Source organism: Lagopus muta, chromosome Z (assembly GCF_023343835.1).
Source record: "Lagopus muta isolate bLagMut1 chromosome Z, bLagMut1 primary, whole genome shotgun sequence".
NCBI classification, from domain to species: Eukaryota; Metazoa; Chordata; class Aves; order Galliformes; family Phasianidae; genus Lagopus; species Lagopus muta.
This window is the reverse complement of record NC_064472.1, coordinates 8,453,503-8,472,698: the sequence shown is the minus strand read 5'-3', so window position 1 is coordinate 8,472,698 and position 19,196 is coordinate 8,453,503. Positions and strand designations below refer to the sequence as shown.

At 37.8% G+C, this 19,196-nt stretch overlaps 1 protein-coding gene across 5 annotated transcripts in view; it reads left to right on the top strand.

Moving 5' to 3' along the window:
• The window catches only part of UBAP2 (ubiquitin associated protein 2), a 112,129-nt gene that overhangs the window by 36,492 nt on the left and 56,441 nt on the right, over positions 1–19,196 (top strand). For 4 of the 5 annotated variants that reach the window (XM_048932372.1, XM_048932371.1, XM_048932370.1 and 1 more), the window contains 4 exons: positions 4,887–4,941; positions 6,099–6,202; positions 12,173–12,225; positions 18,120–18,187. In XM_048932372.1, coding sequence (XP_048788329.1) covers positions 4,887–4,941; positions 6,099–6,202; positions 12,173–12,225; positions 18,120–18,187 — 280 coding nt within the window. The remainder of the gene's footprint in view (positions 1–4,886; positions 4,942–6,098; positions 6,203–12,172; positions 12,226–18,119; positions 18,188–19,196) is intronic. The other variant, XM_048932373.1, reaches the window with a different exon arrangement.

The window sequence follows — 19,196 nt, the reverse complement described above, 5'->3', positions numbered from 1 at the left end:
ATTAAGTCTTTTCAACTGTCTGTAATGAACCCTGTGAATGACTTCCTGATTGTTGTATTACAAGTATGTGTATTATAGAGTAGAAATAGCCAGTTTCATTTTATAATGCAACCCCTCAAAATCTGCAGGGAATTATGTAAAGCTATATAATTTACTTTTCAATATTTCAGTGATGTGTGACTTTCAGTATGAGTAGGTTTTATTTTAAATAAAAGGTCCTTGCTGTTTTTTTTCCACTATTAGACAAAATAGGGAAATGTAGGGGTAAAGTATTTCTGCTGAAAGTAAATAGACTGTTGGTAATCATTGCAGGTCCCTTTTTTAGATGCTTTTCATTCAGTGTGTAGGAGTGTAGGCATCGTAGGGGTCAGCTAATATCTGAGCAACACACTCTTTCTCTATTTTAAGCTACTGTCTCAGGCTGGAATTATCTTATTGGCTGCTTTCTAGGGGGAAAATTGTTGGCCCACCGTATTACTGCTTCATTGTAGAAGAATCTAATGTTAAGGAATGACATGCTTTGAAAACAGAAGAGATTAACTCAGAGGTGATAGCGTACTGTTCACCGGGGGAAGAAAACAAACTGAGAATTTCAGCTTAGTGCTATAGGCGCTATTTCCTAACACAGTAGATTTTCCATTACTGACTGTGTGACATTCCTTGCAACTTCATCGGCTAATAGGTACTCAGTGTACAAACAGTGCTGGTTGCTGGCATACGCAACATCAGGGATTTCAGGTAGGTGTTACTGACCAAGGAAGAGAAAGCAGAAGTGCACCACAGGAGGTGTTCTGTGACACATCCCAGCTGGGGCTGCTCTGCTTCTCATCTTTGCTTGCTAAGCAGGTTGTAAACCTTGATTTGGATAAAAGTCAAGGAGCTCATGTTTTTAAGGTGGCCTTCCCATCTTTGTTTCTTTTCAGAACTGAGTTTCTTGAATCAGTTTAATTTAGCGGTAAAAAAAAAAAAATCACTGTAATACTGATTGATAATAATTGTATTTCTGTGTTAGTTGTTGAAGGATTTGTAACTGTCTGGAATAGAATCTCCTGAAGGAATTAGGAAGAGAGATAATTGCAACTTCAGGACTGTCAGTTCTAGAAATGTTTACTTATTTGTATTTTAATCAGCTGTAGTGCTGTTTATAAACTGACAGATTTTACAGGCACAGTGTTTGTGGGTTTTTTTTTATAGCTGTTTTGTGCTATTCCTACGTCTTCAGTTTTAAACTTGTGTCTGGTTCTCCCACTGTCCCCTACCCCACATTGAAACAGGAGTGGCAGAACTGCAGAAGGGGCTTGGAAAGGTACTGGGAAGATGGCCTTTATGGGCTGTGAGGAACAGGCAGAGTAGGGCTTTGCAGCCTGGAAAACAGAGGGCTAAATGATTGTATGATGAGGATTTGTAAAATTTCTGCAGGAAATTTTCTATGAGGAAATCAATTGATCAATCAATTCATGTGAGTATGAGAATGAGAGGATAGTAAATTATTATGTTACAAGTTCAAAATGAGCATATGGAAGTGATATTCTTATAGGTAATTAACCTGAGGAATGTAAGTTTCTAGAATCTGTAACATCTGCAGGCTCTTGACAAAATCATCCTAAAAAAGATCCATAGTGAAGAAACAAGACCAACCACCAGCAGAAAAAATACAACCCCCAAAACCCAACAAGGGCTGTGAATTATGTAGATCATCTGGCTCATGAAGCCTTTGAGCAACAAATAGTTGAAGACCAGGAGAATGTCCAGGGGGATTATGCTGTGATTTCAGTTCTTGCGTGCTTCCACAGAACTCTCACTGCCCGTAGTTGATAACAGGATAGCAGATAGATGAACTTGTGGTCTTCATTCAGCATAGAAATAGTATGTGGTCATTTTTCTCATTTGTAAAGTGAGAGTGAATTTGTCATTTTTACTGCTATTTCTAAATCTTCCTTGTCATTCTTTGAGAAAACCAACAGTGAGTTCCTTCTAGGAAAACAGAAATAAAAGTGAAAGGGAAAAGCATGAGGTTTTAATTTTGGACTGTGGAAGAACCTTTCAAACTTTTAAAAATTTTCCTGGAGATAGATAGATATATATCTATATCTATATATCTACATATCTATATCTATCTATCTATCTATATATCTATATATATAAAAAGTGGAGCGGCTGACCAGTTTTGTAAATATCAGACCAGTCCAGCCTGTGTACATAATCTCTCTTTACAAAAAAAAAAAAGGCCAAACAACTTTTTTATATAAAAGATTTTCTCTGGAAGAAGATGAGCTTCTGTAACCAGAACTGCATGTCTAAGGGCTTTTTTTTTTTTTAAAAAAAAAAAAAGCTTTGTACAGTTGTCACCGAACATATAGAATACATTTTGAATTTTCTTTGCCAAAACTAGCAAGAATATTGCTTTTTTTTTTTTTTTTCTGTAACATGAATGCAGAGTAGACCTTCTGGAGGTCACAGTCTGAAGTTTGTTTAGTTTTCCTGTAGTTAGCTTGCATTGGCTATGGAGCTCCTTGTGTTTCTAAATAGTGTTTCTGTGTTGCGTTCCTGTAGCTTCTCTCTTTTTTTCTTCTTGTTGTTTTGTTTTAACACAGGTCACTTATTTCTCTTCATGTTATGTGTGGAATTGGAAGTTTTTTCCATTTGCTTCTCCAAATGGTTACTAGAGCACATACAGTACGTAAAACTGTGCCTGTGCTTCTAGCTTTATGATGATTAATAAGAAAAGTTATTTGAATTTCTACAGATAAACCTCAGTGTTTATTTCTGTAGCATGGAATACCCAGAATAGAAGACATCCGCCTTGTTACCTGTTCATAAGTGGTAGGCCTTTATCTCCTCATCTTCTTGTGGCTGGCTTGCTCTGCATTTCCAGAACAGAGGCTTGGGCTTTCCAGCTGCTACATAGTGTAAGATGAGCAGATCTTTGGGGTATTACTTGCTCTTCCAGCCTGTGTATTCTCCTTTTCAGCTATTCTTTCATTCTTTTCAGCCTCTTTTTCAACCTTGATGCTTCTTTGTCTAATTCAAGCCATTCAGCATGGAAATCTTAGTTTTGAGGTGGAGCTTGTGTTCTTGGGGAAGAACTTACTTCTAAGTTCAGAAATCTAAGTTGTGTTCTACAAAATAGGCAGAATTAATGGATAAATATTTATCTTATGCTTCCCAGCAGTGTGCACGTGGTTAGGAGAAGAAGCATTCTGAATGAAGTGTATGAACCATTGTTTCCGTGGAGGGGAGATACCAGAGCTGATTTTCTGGTTGTAGAAGTTTTGAACTCCCAGTACGTTGTACTGGAGACAGAAAAACTCAACACCTGTTTCTCTTCTGGAATGAATGCTGGAGAATTTAAATGAAAACAAGTTATAGCCAGAGTGAACCTAGCTGACTGAGGGAGGTGTTCTGGAAAGAAGGAAAAGAACTAACAGTATTCACAGAGTAAAAACTGAAAGAGAACGGGAGAATATTTTAAATAGTTCATTTAAAATTATGATGTTGGATAAGATTAGTAGTAGGAATGTTAGTTGGAATCACCTTTAAGCATAGGTCCTGAGTCCTAGCTTCCTGGAACAGAAATAAGTAAGTTACATTGACTTTATTTTGGGCTGTTCCTTGCAGATACAAGTGGAAAGAAATGCCAAGAAATTTTATGAGTGTTTGCATGAGACAGGGCAGTAACTTTATTCTTTCCCTAATGTCATTATTTGCTTTTTGCTCAGTATGCTGAATGATTGTAAGAAAATCTGTTCCATCAATCACAGTGGAAGATGCAATGAGCTAGTGCCATGTCATTTGTTCTCTTTGGTGGGAGACTAAAAATACCCATCGAAGAATAGCAAAATGTGAATTACCACAAGAAAAAAATAAGTTTTTGGAAACATTGTCCATTATGCTGGAAAACACATACTGGTCTTTTTAGAGTACCGCTAGTTCTGCTCTTTATGCAGCGTAAACTGACATCACTGCAGAGAGGAATTGGTGCTGATTATTTCCTATTGCATTTTGAAGATTGCAAAGCCAAAAAAGAAAAGCCAAGCCAACCAAACAACAACAACAACAAAAAAACATACAAAAGCAGGAAGGCATCATGATAGCTGTTTACCTGATTTTTGGTGAATTATCCAAATGTGAAGATGACTAGCTCTCTGGCAGTTAGCAAGGAGGGATCTGATTCAGAAAACTTATTCAACAGTGAACTAACTATTTTGTCAGTTGTTTTGTGGTTAATCTGTGGCTGTATTTGCAAAACACTGAGTGCAGGAAATGGAGTAGAGCTTGGGGTCACAGGTAGGGATGACCTCTGTTGAAGCAGTCCTACCCTTGTGTGTTCCCTCTTTCCTCCACCCTTGTCTCACAGGCAGGAAGTGACAAGGAATTTTGGAGAGTTCTGAGCATGCACAGGGGCTGTGATTGTAGAGCCTCTAAAGCAAGAGTGAGAAAGTAGAAACAAATTTTTGAACACTGAAACATTGCCAATGACTTGGCAATAGCAGCCTCCTTTGGGAATGAGGCTTTAGGTAAGTCCTATTGTTAGAATTTTGTGCTACTTCTCTAGCCACAGAAAAGCTAGCAAAAAAAATTGCAAGTCCCGCTGAAAAATTCAGTAAACTGTGACTTAATTGAATAATAGGATGGCTTGGGTTGGAGGAGACCTCAAAGATGATCTACTTCCAACAACCCTGCCATGGGTAGAGTTGCCTACTGCTAGACCAAACACTAGACCAGGTTGCCCAGGATTGCATATGTTAGGGAGATGTTCTCCTGTGAGAATATATAATTAACTAATCACAGTGGTTTTCTCTTCAATCATGGTTATTTTCTTATGTGACAGACTAGTGATTGGCTCCTTCTCTGCTTTTGCTGTTAAATGGTGTTTTCTCTCCTAGGGTTTGGACGTGGCAGAGGGAGAGGAGCGGGGCGGTTTTCAGCCCAAGGCATGGGGTAAGAAACATGCAGAGCGCAGATTTTGGGGAGAGTCAAGCTCGGCAGCAATATTGATTGCCACTGTATGTATTAGTACTGTTGTATGTAGAGTAAATCAGCATGGATGCAAAAATTCAAGGCTCTGTTAGATAATAAATGGATTATTTTAATTCAGTATTTCTAATTGGACTATCCTGATCTTAGTTTACTCAATGTTAATGTGTCAAACTTGAATTCATTTGTACCTATCAGTAACAGACACATAGTGCTTAGGAGGCTGAAAGTGCTCTGAAATGGTTATTGTCCAAAGCCAATTTGAAAATATTTGTATCAGTGTAATGTGTGATCAGCATGTGAGCCCTAAGTAAAACAGAAGGACTGGTGGTTATGAACTTTCTCCTCTTTTTGAGCTTTCACGCCTTATCTGTTTGGACATGCACGTGCTCTAAGACAAAATCAAAGGAAGTTTACCATTAGTTCTAAAAATTGTTTCCAGTTTTGTCAGAATAGCTTGATTCAGAGAAGCATAGCCTCCACTACTTTCATTGTTTACTTGAAATGACACTTCATGTAACACCAGTGGTGTCACAATGAACAAACAGAAGGCTACTTTTACTTCTCTGATAGTCCTTGTTCACAGTTCTGATGATAAATTGAAAGGCAATTTTTCTGAATTAGTCCTTTTCACCTGTTATAGGCATCTGTTTTTTGGCACTGGTGTCAAGAGTGCCTTCTGAAATAACCTTGGTGATGTTCTGACTGCTGTACATTCTGGTGCTCTTAAAGTACACTATACTGGTTTCTCATCAGTCTGCCACTGAGAAACTCTCAACTGAGAAGGGCTTAATGCTGACAGTATAAACTGTGTCGTAGGATGAGGAGGACTAGGTTTGTTGTTGACTGCTTTTTCAGGAGTTCTGGTTTTGGTTCAGTTTCTCAACAGTCTCCACTTTTTTTCCCCTTCCTATTACTTCTTTTCTCTTTTTTCCCTTTTTTCCTTTTTTTATCCGTGTCTGCTGCTAGAGGAAAATTTTCTTTTGGAAAACAAAATATCAAGATAAACATGTGGAAATCAAGATGTTAAATCTAACACAACTGCAGCTAAAAATAATGGCACTTGTGTTCAATGAATGACCCATGTATTCTCTCCCATTTCTCAACTTTTAAAACTCTAGGACATTTAACCCCGCAGACTATACGGAGTCTTCTGCCACTGATGGCTTTGGGACAAAATCAGAGATTTGGGAGACTGGTCAGAATGATGCAGATGATGGAACTGGTAAGATGCTTCCAGAAGTGAAAGGATTGGAATGAAGAGCTGTAGCAAATTGCAGTTAGAATAAGCATTCTGTTAGTGTTCTGTTAACTTATGAAACTGAATACATCTCTCGTGGCACAGATATTAGTTCATTGTTATAGCTTAACTGCTGTTGAATTGCAGAGCACATGCTATAACTCAAGCAACTCTGGCTGAATGGAGTGGAAGGTAATTGCAGTTTTTTTGTTTGTTTAATACTAACAATCCCTTCAGAGACGAAGGGATTTGAAGAGTTTCTGGAAGAGCCTTGTATGTGAAGAATTGTTTAGTTATCTTAAATATTGCTTGAGATCTCACATTATTGTAGTTAAGACTAAGTACTACTGAAAGTGATTGGTTCACAGGCGTTGAGCCATAGCATCTGAATACCTAAGTGGAAGAATAAAGAGAGAAATGGAAGAACTGTTGCAGAATGTAAACCCACTTGGTGACACTGAGATGGCTTTGGAAGCCCCATCTATACAAGATAAGAACCTGGGCATATGAGTCTCTAGGATGGAGGAAAGGTTTGATGTCTGACATCTTTTGAAAATAAGTAATTACTAAAGCACAAGAGGGGGCACTTCAATGGGAGCCAAAAAGGCAATCTGCCTCCCTGAAGATAGAGGCATCCATATGTGTGTTCTAAATGAAGTTTCATGAAATGTGCACTCCTGGCTAAGGGCAATAAACAATACAGCCTGGAAAGAAACCTCTTAACTTGGTCTCATGGTGATTCAGAGCTGAAGAATGTGGCCTGTTTATCTATGAATTGGAAAAAAAGCAAGATGAATTGCTGCTTCCTATGTTCTATGGCAGGAGATGAAGACAAAGGAAAGCCTGTGTCATGATGCCAAGACGTGTCATGGTCTGTGACAATATTTTTATCCATACCTGGGAACTACTGACTGACAGAAGATACTTTTAAAAAATAAAATAACAAGAAAACTCCACTCTAAGCGCAAAAAAAATATAAAAAATCAACAGCCAGGAAGGGTGACCTTTCTTTTTTTCTTTTTTTCATTGTTTGATTTTTTTCACAACCCCTTTTCAAGTGTTGAAGGAAAAGACCGATACTGGAGACGAGTGTTTTCTTTGTTGAGCGTTGCAGTGCTCTTGAGATGCAACTTTACCAACTTCATGAAAGCCATTTTTTCACTTAACCAGAGAAGCTAAAAGCAGGCTTATTGTCTAGGTGGGCTTAATGGACAGCTTCTTGTCACTCTTGACTGCCTGGTAGTCCAGTGTCAGAGGGTGATGCTGACTATTTGAATGGCTGTTGAAAGGCAGGTCTTGCTAAATGTGGCATCTTTTCAGGGAATTGCTTTTAAAATGATGCTGTGCTGTGGTGCAGGGTTGATTGGCACAAGTACTGGAGAAACAATATGTTAACTGGCTAGAGAAATATTCAAGGAAGGCATGTGGAGACAGGAACAGAGTTAAAAGATTCTCTGTTTATTCATTGATGAACACAGCTAGGAGGCTATGGTTTACAGCTTGGACTTGCATTCTGCTTCCTAAATGAGCTTGAATATTTTGACTATCCTTGTAACCAGCGTAGCTATTGTATGCCTACTCTGTTTCTTATTGTGGGTATCTCCTCAGTCTTCAGTAATGGAAGAATTTTAGTTAGGAATAATAGAGTGGCTGGGTGTGGCTGAACAGATGCCTGTAGTGCATGAATCCATGTACAAGGGATTTGCTGCTAAGTAAATCACTGGAAACTGAAAATGCACTAGCTTGTGTCTGCATTTTTTTTAATGCCAGCCACATCTGCTTTTGCTGTTGTACCACACAGACATCACTGAGAAAAGCACAGGATTTCAACAAAACAGCTTAAGACATATATGGGTATTTGGGGAGCATGGTGAGAGATTTCCTTGGCTTTGTTGGCTGTGACAGGGGGTATGAATGAGTGATTGAATGGAGTTTTCTCATTGTAGGAAATGTTTGTCAGTGCAGGGAGTTTCGTTCATAAGAATTTGATGGGTGGAAATTTGATGTAGTTTACTGTAAAAATTCTTTATAGACTCAAAGTACCTTTTTACTGATAATCTCCCTTTACTTTCAGCAAAAAGTTGCCATAGCTGACAAAACTGTATATGACAGCTCAGGGAGAGCTTTACTTTATAAAGCTGCTTCTTTAGGCAAGTCCTTGGGCTGTTCCCCATTGGCCAAAATAAAATGAAATTAGAAAAGAACAACCAACCAATCAAAAAACCTTCAATAAAAGTAGACCTTAGCATATAATTATTTAGTTTTAGTAAGAATGGAAGCACTTTCAACTGTTGTCCAGAGAGCATGTTAAAGGATCACTAAAAAAGAAGCTGCAGCTGTGGTAGTAATTTAAAAGCAGAAGTAGGAGAGGTGGGAAGGAAGAGAATAAGGGGTAAAGCATACAGTGGCAGAGGAGATGTGGGGCTGGGAGATGAACAAGGCTGAGCTGTTGTTTTGGCTTGTTAATCGTAAATATTATTTCTCTCTTTTTTTAATTAGTTCCTCTTACTTTACAGATCTGTGTTGTTAATTACAAATGTAATTAGTTCCAGTAATAAGGTAACAATGTGGAAATGCTAATGATGTGAATGATGAGGCTTATAATTGTATGCAGAGCCTGCAGTGGGCTAATAAATGTGAGATAGGCCCATATCATCTTTGATCTGTTAAGAAGTAAACAAAATTAGCTCATTTTAGCTACACAGGCAATTAAAAAGGAGATAGTGGGCAACCACCTGGAGAAGCCAGACCAGTTTTTGTGTCAAAATGCTTTCTGAATTCATCCTAAAACTTAAATCCTTTGAGAAATTCTGAGTCATTCTGCTTTAAGTCAGTGCTGTGAGAGGATCAACTTCAAAATTTTCAGTTGAAAGGAATAAATGATTTGTTTCTGAAATGTAGTTTGTCCCATACATGCTCTCAAAGTGCTGTGGACTTTCTTAACCTGAATCATTGCAGATGTTGGAGGAATCTTGGCAGCCTGAGAGGTTTTTCTATAGGCATTTTTATGTAGTTTTGTAGAAAGGCTAGTTGGTTCTCTGGATCTAAAACTTAATGCTTGTGGTTGAAATAGGAAGAGAGTAAAGTTTGAATCTTAATGGTTTATAACATTTTCTTGTAATTGTGTTGAAAGTATTCAGCATCCTAGTTTTTAATAATGTAACAGTTGATGCAAAGAGAAGGAACAGGTGGAAGGAAACAAAATGACCAATGCTCTTCCAAAAGGGAGTGTACTAGAACAGTTTGGTATTTCCCTAACGGCATGCTGAGGTTTTGTTCTCTTTCTTTTCCTGATAAACAAGGCAATGAGAGATCTCAAGTAACAAATAGCATCAACGCTTAAAAATAAATCGGGATGAAGGTGCTCACTTCTCAAAGTAGATTATAAAATTCCATCCTGGTGGCTTACTGATCATATAATGGTTTTGGTTGAAAGGGTCTTACAAGATCTAGTTCTAGTTATCCTACTCTGGGCATGATTAGCTTTACAACTTCTTAAAATAACCATCTGTCCATGGGACAGAAAGGAATTGAAAATTGCAAGGAAGCTGTTTATGTAGGACTGCAGTAGAAGTCAGGAGGAACATCTTAACGAATCCTTCAGGTCATTCTAGAATGTGGAAGCAATGGAGAAGAGGAGGATTTTTATAGAAGTTTGATATTAACCAAGATAAAATAATCTGGGTGCCAGTGCATGTGTTTGGCTGGTAATTCGATGAAGGAGAAAAAGTGATAGGAAGTGAGGGATTGGAAAAAAATAGTTGAAATTGTACCAAATTGTACCAAAACTATACTTCTTGGCTTTACAGCTTTCTGTAATTACACTCATTGCAGCAGTAAGCAGGAAGTGGTCACGGTTGGAAGTGTAAGTTGAAGTTGATCTGACAAGGTTCTTTGAAAACAAAGTGTAATTTCAGTGGAAAACTGAACTGTTACATAGAAATGCTTTGCAAAGCATGGGGGTAAAGGTTATGAAGAGAATATATGGATTTACAGTCTTGCCAAGGTATATTATGAACAAAAAGACAGTTGGTACACTTGTGAATAGAATCCTGTCCATACCATGAAACTGTTAGCAGTATGGATTAAATTCAGAGAACAACGGTAAATAGAGGCTGACAGGTTGACTTTGGAACATAGAATGTTAATATGTGACAGTAACAAACTTGGCCAAGGAGAATTGATAAAATAATGAGGGGTTATGTCAAATATTTGAGGAGAGTAAATGCACAGAAGTGCATCATCACCAGAAGCAGTGTGGAACGTTTGGGAAACATCTCAGGTATTGTTCCAAACAGCTCCTATCTCTCTAAGGTGTGTGAGGGTAACACAGGAGTGGAGTATGCTCTGCCAAGGCTTTTGTTTGTTTTGTTTGACCGAGCTCCACTGTTGGATTTCTGGCAGTAGCGCAGTGTTCATCTTCTGCAGAGGTCAGTCTTGCTCTGTCCAATGTGAGATAAATACCCGCAGGACAAAAATAGGGATGAATCTGTTTAAAGAAGATGAGCATCAAAGATACCATGTTGTAGTTGAGAGAAGGGAGAACTCCCAGCCTTCTCTAAAGAGTACTCCTTGAAGGGCTTTGTCTACTTTCCAGGATTTTTGTGGACATGTGAGTTGGTCTAGTAATTTGAGGTATTGTAATAATTTTGATGTGCTATCCTATAATCATAAGTTATTGTTCAAGTCAGCATCAGTATTTTACAGGAAGGAAAAAAAGCCAAACACCTTATTAGCCGATTAGAGAAAAGAAGAGCAGGAGGTGTTTCAGGCAACCTTATATTGCTCCACTGAACCAGCACTGAGTGGATGTTACCTTGTTCAGAACCTGCCAAATAATTTTGGATTCATGGATATAAAATCCCTTCCTTCTCGACCTGTCTGTAACTCCCTGTGATTGGCCTGCTCCTCACATGGGATTGGTGCCACTCTGCCCTGCTCTGGCCTGACTGCTGCTTGCTCAAAGCCTAGCAAAGACTGTGCTGATATAGAGCATGGTTGCATTAGTGTAAGTGGGGTTTGATGCTGTCTTCAAGGGGCTTTGTTCTGGAAAGAATTTATCTCAAAGGGTTCTTAGTTTTACATGCAATTAAGGTACAGATTCTTTTATGCATGTTTAGAGGTGATGGTACCAGAAACTTTACCACTGTGTTTTGCTGGCTTGTGAGTGTACAGCTGGAGTGAAGGCTCAAACTGTTGATTTCCTTCTCTCTGTGCTCTTATTGGTGGGCGAGGCGTTCAGTCCGTTCGTTGCTCCTGCATGTCTGGATCTGCTGTTTACTAGGGGAGGGAGTAGGTTTCTAAACCCACAGGGTCACTCAGTTTAGTTTGACGTTTGCTGCATGCTGCAGATTGGCACTGTGCTCTGATGTTTGCCAAAATTCTGTTGGGAATTCTGTTTTGCAGCTATGGTGGAAGCTTAGTGACTTTCTGCTGCCATTATATCTTTATGTGTTTTAAGATAAAAAAAAAAAAAATAGCTTGAGTTTTTAATTTGAGTTTGTCAAAAATAGGATTATGAATGTTAGAGCAGGTGCTCTGGTTGTATTTTGGTTGTATGGAATTGTGTATGGAGCTGGGAGAACTCATGCAGGGGCTGAGTAACCTCTCCTTGCCACCTGGGACAGGTGTAGGAAGAAGTTCTTGCCAATATTTAGTATTTTATTACCAGTTGCAGAAATGCATTTGTGCAAACTGTCCACTACCATAGTTGCCAGGAATTTCCTGAAATCATACACTGAAGTATAAAAGAAACAGAAAAAACCCCAAACACCTCCCAGATTTTTAAATCTGCAGACCAATTTTCTGTGGCTTCTCATGTTTCCAACCAACATCTCTTCACTTTGTGTTTCAACTAATATCACAATAGGATCATTTGTAATGCAGAAGGTTTGATATATGCAATTGTACTTGCAGATTGTAACTGCTTTTTTTTCCTTCCCTAAATTATAATAGGTGCATGGAAAAATTCAATAGAAGAATGGACCGCAGAAGACTGGAATGAGGATGTAAGTGTATCTTCTCAGATAGATAGCTTTCATTATTTACCTTTTCAGAGTCTCTGCATTGTTTTCAAAACTAAATGTTGTGATTAATTTTCTTGCGTTTATGCCGTGACGCTTCTTACGTTGCCTGCTGTAATTCTGTTTTAAAGGACTATATATTTAGATGAGCTTTAATCTTACATAAAATTGATTCAAGAAATATTATTTTATTTTGCTTGAAAGCCTATGTATGGATAATAAATTTTAAATAATAAATATAGGATTAGTTAACTATAGTTCTTTAACTCATAATGGTGATGGATATTATCTGCATATTTCCACCTAATGTTGTGTAGGAATTCAAAAGCCATACTATCACAAGTCTTTTTATAATTAAGTGCTGAAGTTTACTTTGTAGTAAAGTTTAGACTCATTGATTCTTTTTGCTTGAAATGTGCATAATTTTTCCAATTAGTTATCCTCATGTTCATAATATGAAGAGAGGACACAGTGATGTGTTGAAGTTAGCATTTAATTTCTTCGTTTATGTTGTTTCATCGTGCTGTGCACTGTAGCAATGAAGTACTGTAGCAGTCTTTGTTCTTTAGTAGGTAAGAGACACTTCTTCATGTCAGAAAAATATTTGGCGTATTTGTCATGTAACATTTGTTATTCTGAGTTGCAGTGTATTGTATTAAAGCCAAGGCAGCTCAAAAAAAAATGAGGTAGCAAGAAATAAGATCTTACTGTTTAATTCATTTTTCATCTTCTGTGGAAGAATCTTCTATCAATTAACTCAAAATTACTTTTGAATGAATTCCATTTTCTTCCTTACATTGTGTGTTGTGCCAGTATTATCCCTGGGAAAGAGTGAGCAGGTTGTTAACAAATAGAACTCCTTACTCCCTGCTGTGTTTTTTGAGGAAAACTAGAGGAGTTAAAAAAAAATATTACCAATTCTACCTTCTTTGAATCAGTTACTGCTATCAAATGTTGTGTTCTTGTTTTTTATAGTCTGTTCCCTTACTATTCTATATATGCTAGTGGTGGACTAAGGATAGTGAAAATTTCTGGCTTTGTTTCTCTACCTTATTTGGTGTGGTACAGTGCAGCATTTGTAGTACAGGAGAAACACTGAGCAGTGCTCCCTAGGGATAGATATTTATTTGTTATTACATCTGAGTAGTTTGACTTTTGGAAGGACTGCAGATGAAATCTCTAGCCTGTTGTTAATTTTCATTAATTTTGGAATGCTGGAAAAGTCACTGTAACCTAGGAAAATTATTCATGTGATGGTGCTCAGAGTAAGTCTGCAATCAAATGGGGAAAAATAGAGGGTGCTGGTGATTTAAAAAAAAGAAAAAAGAAAGAAAGAAAAAAAGGGAAGAATACAGATTGTGCTATTTATGTTGTATTTATCTATGATTTTATGATTGTTCTTTTATGAAAAGTCTATTTCAAATAAAGCTAATCTTGATCTTTAAGTAAATTACGGGTGAGCTATGAAGATGAAGTATCTCCTTAAAGGAGATTTGATTTTAAGACTTTTGTTGTTTCTAAAAGAAATAATTCCAGGATGTCAGAAAAGCCATCTAGTAGTATCTAGTAATTATATCTGTCCTGCCAGTTGTGGCAAATGGTCTTTTGCAGCAGTATCTGAACTGAATGTGGACGATTCCTGGGAGAACCATCAGCTTCCTTGACTGTTTCAGCCACAGAGGAGCCCTGTCGTAGGTCAGATCCCGGCTTCACTTTGGAAGTGAACAATAAAAATCACTATAAATACGTTTGGGAAATTTTAAGTTTATTAGATTAGTCAAGTAAAGTGGGCCTGTCATGGGGAGAACTTTGTATTTCTGCTACGCTTGACCTGCTCAAATTAAAAATGTTTCAGTATAGCTAAGTAGCCGAGTGCTTCACCTACTTCATCATTTAAAAAAAATAGAAATAGAATCACGGAATCACCAAGGTTGGAAACAACCTCCAAGATGATCCCATCCAACCATCTATCTGCCACCAGTATTCCCCCACAAAACCATGGCTCTTAATATAATATCTGAATGCTTCTTGAACACTTCTGGGGATGCTGATTCCACCAGCTCCCTCAGCAGCCCGTTCCAGCACCTGACCACTCTTGCAGAGAAGTGGTGTTTCCTAATACCCAGCCTGAATCTCCCCTGGTGCAACTTGAAGCCATCCCTATCTCTTACATTCAAGAAGAGGCTGACCCCCACCCCGGCAAAACTTCCCTTCAGGGAGTGCCAGAGAGCCGTGAAGTCTCCTCTGAGCCTCCTCCAGACTGAACAACTCTAGTTCCCTTAGCCATTCCCTATAAACTTTGTGCTCCAGACCCCTCACAGCTTCTTACCTTTTTCTGGACGCACTCCAGGGCCTCGATGTCTTTCTTGTAGTGAGGGTACAAAAGTGAACATAGTAATGTATAAATGAATTGGGGTGTAAATAAATAAACAGGAATGAAGAATTCTAGGAATATGTCCAGAATCGAGGGCTGTTTTCTGGAAAGCAGCATGTTATGATTTGTTACAGGCAATTCTGTTGCAGAAAAAAACCCCACTCCTGTAGTCTTTTTGCTTGCAGGCACTCTTCCTGGTCTCTTAATCATTCTTGGTTTTTATTTCTGTGTGTGGACTCCACAGAACTTGATTTTGAAGTACTGCATTCACTTGCTTATTGCTTTTAAAAGGCAGAAACTGTGCAAAGCAGCTGAAAATTAAAGAATAAAAAAGGTGTTAAATTGAGATTTTTAAATTTATGTGGCATAGTTTACGGAATCTAAAAAAGTTACTTGATTAGCTTGTATTGGTTCCTATAATCTAGCAGAAAAGGCATAGTATGAATCTTTGAATGGAAAATGGAGCTGCACAGTTAAATGTATAATTAAATAGTTCTAGCAGCGTGACTAATGACTGAAACAGTCAAGGATGCTGATGGGGCATGCTGTCTGCAGAAAAAGACCAGGTACTTTTCTGAAGAATATTTTTGTTCAGATTTCTGTTCTCTAGTTAGGTTTAAGTTGCGTGTTCAGTATATGAACACCTGAGTGAAACTCAGTGTTGTATGACATGAGTAGCATTAAATTTTTGTGATCTAATAGTCCTGTTGGGTATTTAATTTTGGCAAAGTAATGAGTAAGTAGGTTGTCAACATGATCTTAAGTAGCAAGGAAACTGCTTGCAATGAAAGCAGGAGATTCTGTTTTGTCAATGAGGCATTCAGGACATGACAGTGTGAAGTATGAGACAAATTTTGAGGTATTGTGGACAGCTCTGGTTTCCTCTTAAATTTATGGTCATATTCTCCTGGCCAAAGTATGTAACTTAATTATAGAAACAATCAGAAGAGGAAGAATGTACAAATATCTTTAAAGAGACAATGATTTTCTGCACCATATCAGCACTCTTTGCTTTGATTTGAAACATCAACACTTCAAAATAGACTGGTTGGTTTGTCTTTGCTTTTTAGTGTTAGTTTCTTTTCCTAGAAAGCAGAACAAGAACTTGTTTAACTTCTCTAACTTCAGTACAAAACAGTAATGAGATTTAATTATTTCTGGTTTGCAGAGGTTGGGTTTTCATGGAGGTGCTCAAGTGTGTTTTCTTGTTCCTGTTGCGTATCAACTGTCCATAGGAGTTGCTTAGTTAATTCTTAAATATGTTGTCTGCTTGATGACTGAAGAATGGGTTTATCATAGCAACAAAGACAGAAAAGCACAGGCATTTCAGTAAGGATGGAAGGAATGCCCTGGTGAAGTTGCCGTATGTAAATAATTCATGACCCTGAATTCTGTTCTAAGAAGTTTCTTTGCCTTGCTGAAGGATTTTTAAGTTTGATGTATGTTGAGCATAAATATTTACTTAATTATACTACCTCTAGTAACTGTTAAATACATCTGTGTAATCAACCTTTTGAAACTGCTGCAGAAAATATGTATTTCAACAAATGCCATTATTCCTACAGACTTCAGAATTAATTGCCTAATTTAAGTATGTGGCAGTTTGCTACAGGGACGCTGTGCAGGATAAAATTAATGTAGAACTGGTAACTGGAGACTTGGTAGTTGTTTTGCATGGCAGTTTACTTGTAGGGAACATTTCCTCCCTTACACTCTGTGAATGGCTTCTTAGTTTGCTTAGTTTTCAGGATTCATCAGTGTTATGGCTACAGTTGGTCTTATCCTGGGTTACATGGGCATGAGAAGTTTTTGACACTGCAAAGAATTCAGTATCTAATATAAACAGGTTGCGGGTCGTAGGCTGCTGCTTTGCCATTACCTGACCTCCTTATGCCATAAGATATCGGAATCTCATAACACTGCAGAAAGTGCAGTACATGTTCTAAAATCACATTTGCAGCAGGGAAAAGGCTGCACAGTAGAGAAATAGCCTCTTAATGACCTTGAAAGTTCCCTGTTAGTCTTGGGTAGTACAAAGGTTTGCAGGCTGGTAGTTTTATGTGTAGGATAGGTTTGAAATATGTTTTAGAAAGGTTGGGGTAGAATAGATCTTATTGACTGGAAGGAAATGAAGGAGGATGTGTGAGATTATGTTTTTTGTCATGACACTGCGTGGTAGGTGTGTGCCTGCAGCGTGTGGAACGTTTGGATGCTGTTTCTGAGAGGTTTGTGATAGCTCCCACCCAGCCCTACTTTGTCCTTATGAAATCAGGAGTGTTTTTTTTTAGGAGAATGTGAATCGGATGGACACAGGTATGGAGATGCTTGCTTCCAGTAGAGCTCTCCATGTGAGGGCAGGTGAAAAAGGTTGGTACCTGTGTTGCCTTTAAATTGGACTAATGGCAATATACAGAACTAAGAATGTGTAAAATCCTTTGAGCTGTACTCAAATGTCACTTTCTAAGGGAATTCCTAAAGCTTTTTGACGAGGTCAGTTATTCTTTGGGTATAAAGTGAGGTTATGCTTGAATAGTTAAAGGTGATTCTGTGCCAATTTAATTTAAAATAGAAGGATTATATAAACATATTTTTTATTTCTTTAAACCTAATCTATATTGGTTTAAGATGTGTTCTGCTTGTAAGCATTCCTGCCAATAGACATGAGTTAGCCCTACAAAGTATAGCTATTATGCTATTTTTTTTTTTTTATAAAAAACAAAACTCTCAAAAAAAGAAAACAGGACCCTTCTAATCCCCTAGAATGCCAACTAACCAGCCCTTCCCCTTCCCTGCTACCTGCTAAGTGTCTTTGTTGTAAAAGTAGTGAAAACCGCAAAGGCTTCTGCTGTGGATGGAGGAACTGGTTGTACTACTTGTAGAAACACTTGGTTTTCCAGGACATGCTTGTAGAGCAATCAGTTTAAGACAACATTGCTTTCCTTAGCAAAACTGCCAAGAAGGAACCTTCAGTGCTGGCTTGCTATATGCAGCCTCCACTGCAGTGGATCTGCCTCCACTACTAGTATGAGCTGAAATATATAACAGAGTAGATGAAATGGGAACACGTACGTGGAAACAGTGCTGTGTGCTAAAATTCTGCAGCAGGATTTATAAGAGCTGTATTGTGGAATCTTAAATTTTATCTACCCGGGGTATTTTTGTGCTTACGATATACCAGCTGTCACATTAATTAGTTTCTACTTATATACTTTTCAGTTGTTAGTGCCCAAATTAGTGTAAGTAGGTAGGTAAATCACTGTGTATGTTTATGAGATGCAATTTCCTAACATGTTAGTAACATTGATTCTTGATTCTGTGGAAAAGTCTTTGCAGAAATTTGACTATTTTTGTCTGCTAGAGCTGCAGCATACCTGGCTGTAACAGTTGTTTGGCATTTATTTTTATCAGGAGTTATGTGACCAAAACAGATTTTCTTCAAATGCTGCTGAAGTGAAATGTGAATGTGTGTGTGATTATAATACTCTTTAAAAAAAATCTTTTTCAGCTTTCTGAAACGAAAGTCTTTACTGCTTCTTCCGTTCCAACTGAGAATCATGTGACTCCTGGGCAAAGGTAAGTTCTTGCACATTTTTCCTATGTCCTAAAAAGCTCTTGGTGAAGCAGTGTAAGACTGTAGTATCTAAAGCAAATGATGGGTTGAAATAATGTGAGGACAGCCCCATCAAAATGTGGTTAAGCTAAATGCAAAACTCTTGCTTGCAGGTAGTTGCTTTTGTGGGTTCCTGTGTTACCTATAGTTTACTATGGTTTTGGAGCTGAATCTATCAAATCCACAAGGATAATACTTAGAAGACTGTCTTTTGCACAAAGACTAGTTACAGGCAGAAATAGAAGTAACTTGGAAGAATTTTCTGCTGTTTAAAGGGAGGCACTGGCTTTGCTTTCCAGAATATAGGAATCCTCCTCCTCTAGATTCAGAAAGTGCTCAGAATGCAGCATTTTGACAAATATTTTCACAGAAAAGCTTTAGTTAGCTAGAAGGTCTTAACATGGATATATAACCTGGAGAAGGTGTAGCATCAGTTGGTCTAGATCTTGTTTCCTTGCCTCCTAAGGGTAGTATGCTTGCATGTTCATTGTTCTGATATGAATATTATTCCAGTGAATTTCCCTCAAGTTATGCTAGAAAATATTTTAGTTTATAAATTTAAGTTTGGTAATTTTTTTTAACTTAATAAAATGAATGTTCGGGCATTTAGAAATCTATAGAATAGAAGTGACAGAAGCAACTCATCAGCCTGAACTTAGTGTGTTTAGGATAAACTTCAGTCAGAACTTTGGGAGTATGTTTCTTACTTGAATGCTCAAATGCTTTACTTTTTATGGATAAACTTCTGTAGAGGTTAATAAGTACAAGAAAACATGATTCTTGTCCTGCTTATGTATATGCTGTAGGGTGATTTTGGATATGTGCCTGCTAGAAACTTTTATTTATGCTTGTTATGCTCTTGTTTTATGCTTTTTATTTATGTTCTTGTTACTTCAGTCTCACCACACTTTCACTCAGTTTCTGTGTTTATGACTTTACTATCCTCAAACCCATCTTATATAGAGGTTAGAA